This window comes from Coregonus lavaretus, assembly GCF_964263955.1.
Source record: "Coregonus lavaretus genome assembly, contig: HAP1_SCAFFOLD_69, whole genome shotgun sequence".
Classification (NCBI taxonomy): domain Eukaryota; kingdom Metazoa; phylum Chordata; class Actinopteri; order Salmoniformes; family Salmonidae; genus Coregonus; species Coregonus lavaretus.
This window is the reverse complement of record NW_028158220.1, coordinates 1,857,082-1,864,488: the sequence shown is the minus strand read 5'-3', so window position 1 is coordinate 1,864,488 and position 7,407 is coordinate 1,857,082. Positions and strand designations below refer to the sequence as shown.

Here is a 7,407-nt window from a genome sequence, read left to right as displayed (position 1 = left end):
CCAATTGTGCAAGTTCTCCCACTTAAAAAGATGAGAAAGGCCTGTACTTTTCATCATAGGTACACGTCAACTATGACAGACTAATTGAGGAAAAAAATTACAGAAAATCACATTGTAGGATTTTTAATGAATTTATTTGCAAATTAAGTATTTGGTCACCTACAAACAAGCAAGATTTCTGGCTCTCACAGACCTGTAACTTCTTCTTTAAGAGGCTCCTCTGTCCTCCACTCGTTACCTGTATTAATGGCACCTGTTTGAACTTGTTATCAGTATAAAAGACACCTGTCCACAACCTCAAACAGTCACACTCCAAACTCCACTATGGCCAAGACCAAAGAGCTGTCAAAGGACACCAGAAACAGAATTGTAGACCTGCACCAGGCTGGGAAGACTGAATCTGCAATAGGTAAGCAGCTTGGTTTGAAGAAATCAACTGTGGGAGCAATTATTAGGAATTGGAAGACATACAAGACCACTGATAATCTCCCTCGATCTGGGGCTCCACGCAAGATCTCACCCCGTGGGGTGAAAATGATCACAAGAACGGTGAGCAAAAATCCCAGAACCACACGGGGGGACCTAGTGAATGACCTGCAGAGTGCTGGGACCAAAGTAACAAAGCCTACCATCAGTAACACACTACGCCGCCAGGGACTCAAATCCTGCAGTGCCAGATGTGTCCCCCTGCTTAAGCCAGTACATGTCCAGGCCCGTCTGAAGTTTGCTAGATTGCATTTGGATGATCCAGAAGAGGATTGGGAGAATGTCATATGGTCAGATGAAACCAAAATATAACTTTTTGGTAAAAACTCAACTCGTCGTTTTTGGAGGACAAAGAATGCTGAGTTGCATCCAAAGAACACCATACCTACTGTGAAGCATGGGGTTGGAAACATCATGCTTTGGGGCTGTTTGTCTGCAAAGGGACCAGGACGACTGATCCGTGTAAAGGAAAGAATGAATGGGGCCATGTATCGTGAGATTTTGAGTGAAAACCTCCTTCCATCAGCAAGGGCATTGAAGATGAAACGTGGCTGGGTCTTTCAGCATGACAATGATCCCAAACACACCGCCCGGGCAACGAAGGCGTGGCTTCGTAAGAAGCATTTCAAGGTCCTGGAGTGGCCTAGCCAGTCTCCAGATCTCAATCCCATAGAAAATCTTTAGAGGGAGTTGAAAGTCTGTGTTGCCCAGCGACAGCCCCAAAACATCACTGCTCTAGCCCTAACCCTAACCCTAACCCACAATGCAGCATGGATTTGATGCTCTCCAACACGGCCAGTCGTTTAGTAGAAGACATAAAGGCGACGCTGCACAGTCAGTAGGGCGTGTGGGATGTTGTCTATAAAAATGTGGCTGTTCTAAATTCTGTGTTGCTCAAAGCCTTGAGTAATGAACCTATTTTTGACACATTTGGCTGGAAAGCGTCGATGCTACAGGAAGCTTCGTTTCCCCCTCATCACTACTTCTCAGCATGTTCTCTGGGAAGTAGACTACGGGAGTTTTTTTTAACTTTTTCCACTTTTGGCTTTACTGCTATTGCGCTAGCTGACTGACATCTGGAATCTATCTATTTTGGATGTTGGGGATTTTCCCCTGCCATCATTCTGTATGTCTCTGCTCTTTTGATCTGCAGTTATGTTTCAGTTGGGTTTTGTTAGTTGGGTTCTAACTGGGTCTCCGGAAGTTGGGCTCCAGCTCGTAGACCATAGCTAGTTGGCTAAATAGCTAACGTTAGCTGGCTGGCTAAGATAACTGCATATAGATAACATAGCTAGTTGGCTAAATAGCTAACGTTAGCTGGCTGGCTAAGATAACTGCATATAGATAACATGGCTAGTTGGCTAAATAGCTAACGTTAGCTGGCTGGCTAAGATAACTGCATATAGATAACATGATTTGATATGGACCATAGCTAGTTGGCTAAATAGCTAACGTTAGCTGGCTGGCTAAGATAACTGCATATAGATAACATGATTTGATATAGACCATAGCTAGTTGGCTAAATAGCTAACGTTAGCTGGCTGGCTAAGATAACTGCATATAGATAACATAGCTAGTTGGCTAAATAGCTAACGTTAGCTGGCTGGCTAAGATAACTGCATATAGATAACATAGCTAGTTGGCTAAATAGCTAACGTTAGCTGGCTGGCTAAGATAACTGCATATAGATAACATAGCTAGTTGGCTAAATAGCTAAAGTTAGCTGGCTGGCTAAGATAACTGCATATAGATAACGTTCTATGATATTTTGGTTAGATGGCGTTATGTATTTCCAAAACGTTGGTTTTCCACCATTGGATGCCCTATTATGCACATGCAACATGGTCTAGGGAAAGGCGCCTGTTCAACGTCGCACTGAAGACTGTTTCAGAACCGTGGACAGCGACTGCTATCCAACGAGGGAGAAAGTGCATTTGTTATGAAATAATATAATTTTTATTAGTTTTGCACCATTGTTCTAACCATATACAATGTCTTAGAGTGATGGACTGTGCCATCCCCACGACCTCCACAATGGATCAGTCCACTCAGACAGGCCTCCACAATGGATCAGTCCACTCAGACAGACCTCCACAATGGATCAGTCCACTCAGACAGGCCTCCACAATGGATCAGTCCACTCGGACAGGCCTCCACAATGGATCAGTCCACTCAGACAGGCCTCCACAATGGATCAGTCCACTCGGACAGGCCTCCACAATGGATCAGTCCACTCAGACAGGCCTCCACAATGGATCAGTCCACTCGGACAGGCCTCCTCAATGGATCAGTCCACTCGGACAGGCCTCCACAATGGATCAGTCCACTCAGACAGGCCTCCACAATGGATCAGTCCAAAGACCCGAAACACACAGCCAGGGCAACTAAGGAGTGGCTCCGTAAGAAGCATCTCAAGGTCCTGGAGTGGCCTAGCCAGTCTCCAGACCTGAACCCAATAGAAAATCTTTGGAGGGAGCTGAAAGTCCGTATTGCTCAGCGACAGCCCCGAAACCTGAAGGATCTGGAGAAGGTCTGTATGGAGGAATGGGCCAAAATCCCTGCTGCAGTGTGTGCAAACCTGGTCAAGACCTACAGGAAACGTATGATCTCTGTAATTGCAAACAAAGGTTTCTGTACCAAATATTAAGTTCTGCTTTTCTGATGTATCAAATACCTATGTCATGCAATAAAATGCAAATGAATTACTTAAAAATCATACAATGTGATTTTCTGGATTTTTGTTTTAGATTCCGTCTCTCACAGTTGAAGTGTACCTATGATAAAAATTACAGACCTCTACATGCTTTGTAAGTAGGAAAACCTGCAAAATCGGCAGTGTAGCAAATACTTGTTCTCCCCACTGTATATACATGTGTAAAAGACACCTAGGTCTCAATATATCTTCCCATGACTGTGTTTTTGTATTTTAATGAGTATATGTTTGAGAACAAGTATTTGATACACTGGCGATTTTGCATCGGTACACTGTGTCCTTAGCCCCGGCCTGCCGAGCACTGCTTTACGCCGAGGGAATGTAGCTAGCTGGCTAACCTCGTCCCCACACTGCGTGGAAGTGTCTGGGAAGGAGATTACTAGCTAGCTAGCACAAGCTAGTGTAGCCCTAGAGGAAGAGAGAGAACCAACTCAAGGGAATATCTCTCCTTCCAGCAGGTGGAGTTTTTGTATGGAGGTCAATGAGCTGGTCCAGGTTGGTCAACTAAATGAATGGCTTACGTGCTACGTGATGTTTACTTGATCGAATAGAAGTTTCGTAATGCTTAAGTTGTTCTGAGTGTACTGATAAGTAGGACACGTGACATACCGACAACTTTGAGAAAAAACACTATAGGAGATGGCTTTGCAAATTCATAACATGATGCTAGTAGCATAGCATCTCTCTCCATTGAATTGACAAGCGAACTCCAAATATCCAAAGTGAAAAACACATTAAGGCGGTACTTACTGGTGTTAATCAGATCTCCCATCTCCTCCTCTTCATCTTTCAACGTGACAGTAATCTCTCCCTCCTTCTTCACTCCAAAAACGGCATCCTCCTCCTCTTTCACTCTGAACGCGTCTTCCTCTTCTTTCACTGCAACATCCTCCTCCTCTTTCACTCTGAACGCGTCTTCCTCTTCTTCTTTCACGGTAACATCCTCCTCCTCTTTCACTCTGAACGCGTCTTCCTCTTCTTTCACTGTAACATCCTCCTCCTCTTTCACTCTGAACGCGTCTTCCTCTTCTTTCACTGTAACGTCTTTCTCTTCTTCTTTCACGGTAACAGCTTCACCCTCTACTTGTTTTTGTATTGTAACATCCTCCTCTTCCTCCTCCTCTTTCACTAGAGCTTCTTTCTCCGTCCAGCAGACCTCCTCTTCTTTAGCAGGAGGAGAGTAGCTTAGTGAGCTCATGGTCGGGGATGTTAGCTAGCTAGGCTAGTGCTAACTTAACCAGCCAGCTAGCTGACCAATAACAACAACACCGTAAATATGAAATTAAATGGGATAACTAACTAGACGACAGAAGTGGGTTTAAAACACAGTGGCTAATATACACGAAAGCGTCTAAAGAGCTTTATTGGTTGGGCTATTTTGTCTAGCAAGCTACCGAGGTGTCTGACTAACTGTTGCTGCTGTTGAAAGAAGCGTCCCGTCCACTAGATTATACGTCACACTAGCAGCATAGCCTTAAAGTCCCACATCGCCATCTGCTGACTGGAGTGGGTAACGAAGTTGAGTAAAATGTAGATTTTATTTTCAGACAAAAAGTTAAAGCGTAGGAAGCATGAGTTTTTTTTTACCCACCAATGTAACAACACAGTGTGGTTAAAGACTTAGTAAATTAGTTGTAGTCACGATCTGGTTAGCTATAAGAACAAACAGTTATGTTTTTGCGTTATTACGTATTTAGTAACTTATTTCCGGATATCTTCTAAACTACCCATAGTGCACTATTTCTCAACGTCATATGGGGGATCTACTCTGTGCTACCGAGTTCATATGCTAGCTCAAACGGACTAATCTCAGCCACACCTCATGCTCTTCTCAGACTGTGTGGCCAAAGACTTTTATAACTAACCCAAGATAGACCAGAGCCTGTCGTTTCCAATGGGAGCAAATTAATCATAGTGGGCAGAACAAGCAAGGAGGTGGGCAGAGCCAAGCAGGAGCAAGAGAGGTCCTATTGGCCCGTTCTAGAAGCTATTTGCATATTTCCTTTAGGGAACTCCTACTTTGTGAAGATTGCCAATGTGCAATAACTCAATTCGCCCTTGCACTCCTTCTAAACAACGCAATTTTTTACAACTTTGGCAAAGGGTAAAGTCTACAAAACGTAGTCCACTCTGTTTGTTACAGATTCTAGTGATGGAAACAGAAAACTGTGTTGAGATCAAATGTTTCATAGATTTAAAAAAAATAGCAGAATATCGGCCAAAATCCATCTCGCTCCATCTTCTCCCACTGCCGGCCACTGGGCTTCCTCTCAACACCATATTTGGTATTGAGTTGAAACGCCAAAAAAACAAAACAGTATTGTCCCATCGCTGCAACTCCCATACGGACTCGGGAGAGGCGAAGGTCGAGAGCCATGCGTCCTCTGAAACACGACCCCCACCAAGCCGCACTGCTTCTTGACACACTGCTCGCTTAACCCGGAAGCCAGCCGCACCAATGTTTCAGAGGAAACGCCATACAACTGGCGACCATGTCAGCATGCATGCGCCCGGCCCGCCACAGGAGTCGCTAGAGCGCGATGGGACAAGGACATCCCGGCCGGCCTAATCCGGACGACGCTGGGCCAATTGTGCGCCGCGCCATGGGTCTCCCGGTCGCGGCCGGCTGCGACACAGCCCGGGATCGAACCCGGGTCTGTAGTGACGCCTCAAGCACTGCGATGCAGTGCCTTACAACGCTGCACCGGAAATTAATAACTTTTCCATCAACTTCCGGGTCAGTAGCTTCATTCATCCTTTGGTTCCAAAAGGAGAGAATAATATATTTATAAGTATTGGACATAAACAATAATAAATAAACTCAACTGCGTTACCCACTCCTGTCAGCAGATGGCGATGTGCGTCTTTCAGGCGATGCTGTCAGAGTATGACGTATAATCTAGTGGACGGAACGCTTCTTCAACAACAGCTAGTTAGCCAACTCGGTAGCTTGTTAGCTTCAAGCTCTTAGACGCTTTCGGGTATATTATCCAGTGTGTTTTAAAAGCACTCCTGTCACCTTATGTCGTATAGCTAGCTAGTTACCCCTTGAATGTAATATTTATGTTGCTATAGCTAGCTAATGCTAACATCTCCGACCATGAGCTCACTAAGCTACTATCCTCCTGCTAAACAAGAGGAGGTCTGCTGGACGGAGAAAGAGGGTCTTTGGCTGAACATTGTCGTGAAAGAGGAGGAGGATGAGGAAGATGTCACAGTAAAACAAGAAGTAGAGGGTGAGGCAGTTACCGTGAAAGAAGAAGTGAAAGAAGTTACAGTGAAAGAAGAGGAAGAAGCGTTAAGAGTGAAAAGAGAAGAGAATATTACCGTGAAAGAAGAGGATGCCGTTTTTGGAGCGAAGAGGGAGGGAGAGATAACTGTCACATTGAAGGAGGAGGAGGAAGAGACTGAAGGTCTAATTAACACCAGTAAGTGCTGTCTTAAAAATAGTATCACTAACTGTTGTTGAACTGAGACGTGGTTTTAAAACGGCATTCAACTGAAGTGATACATGTGATTATGTTCTTTTTTAATGTAGAAATTGTAAAAACTATATTAAGTAGCCTAATAATGGACTGAAGGAGCCGTTTGAACCAGAATCTGGGCTTACAGGAGACGTTCAATATGGAGATCCTCCTTTTCAAGCTTAATAATGTCAAAATACGTTCTGGACTAAGCAAAGAATGGAGTTTCGCTGAGCAACTATGATCAGTACTGCTGTCCCACCGGTATGTACTCCCAAAAAAGGTTTAAATAAAAAGTTACAAGTGTAACAGTGTTGCTTCCGTCCCTTTCCTCGCCCCTACCTGGGCTCGAACCAGGGACCCTCTGCACACATCGACAACAGTCACCCTCGAAACACCGTCACCCGTCGCTCCACAAAAGGCCGCGGCCCTTGCAGGGAAAACAACTACTTCAAGGTCTCAGAGCGAGTGACGTCACCGATTGAAACGCTTCGAGCGCGCACCGCTAACTAGCTAGCCATTTCACACCGGTTACATAAGCAACCAAAATAATACCTTAAATACCTTGTCTGGAAATAAGTGTTGTTTTTGAGCCCCAAATCCACCTCTTCTGCACCCAGGAGGATCCAATTGAGATCTTCCCTGTATGTAGCCTCTGCTTCCAGGCTGATGAGGTGAAAGCCTGGTGGACCCTTTACTCAGTACTTTGTTGAAGCACCTTTGGTAGCGATTACAGCCTCAAGT

General features: G+C 44.8%; 1 protein-coding gene across 1 annotated transcript in view; it reads left to right on the top strand.

Moving 5' to 3' along the window:
- Positions 1-6,086: 6,086 nt before the first annotated feature.
- Positions 6,087-7,407, top strand: part of LOC311124275 (uncharacterized protein) — a gene marked incomplete at its 5' end in the record, with an annotated part of 339,652 nt that continues 338,331 nt past the window's right edge. Inside the window, 2 exons of the mRNA XM_084198444.1 lie at positions 6,087-6,144; positions 6,391-6,627. Coding sequence (XP_084054570.1) covers positions 6,087-6,144; positions 6,391-6,627 — 295 coding nt within the window. The remainder of the gene's footprint in view (positions 6,145-6,390; positions 6,628-7,407) is intronic.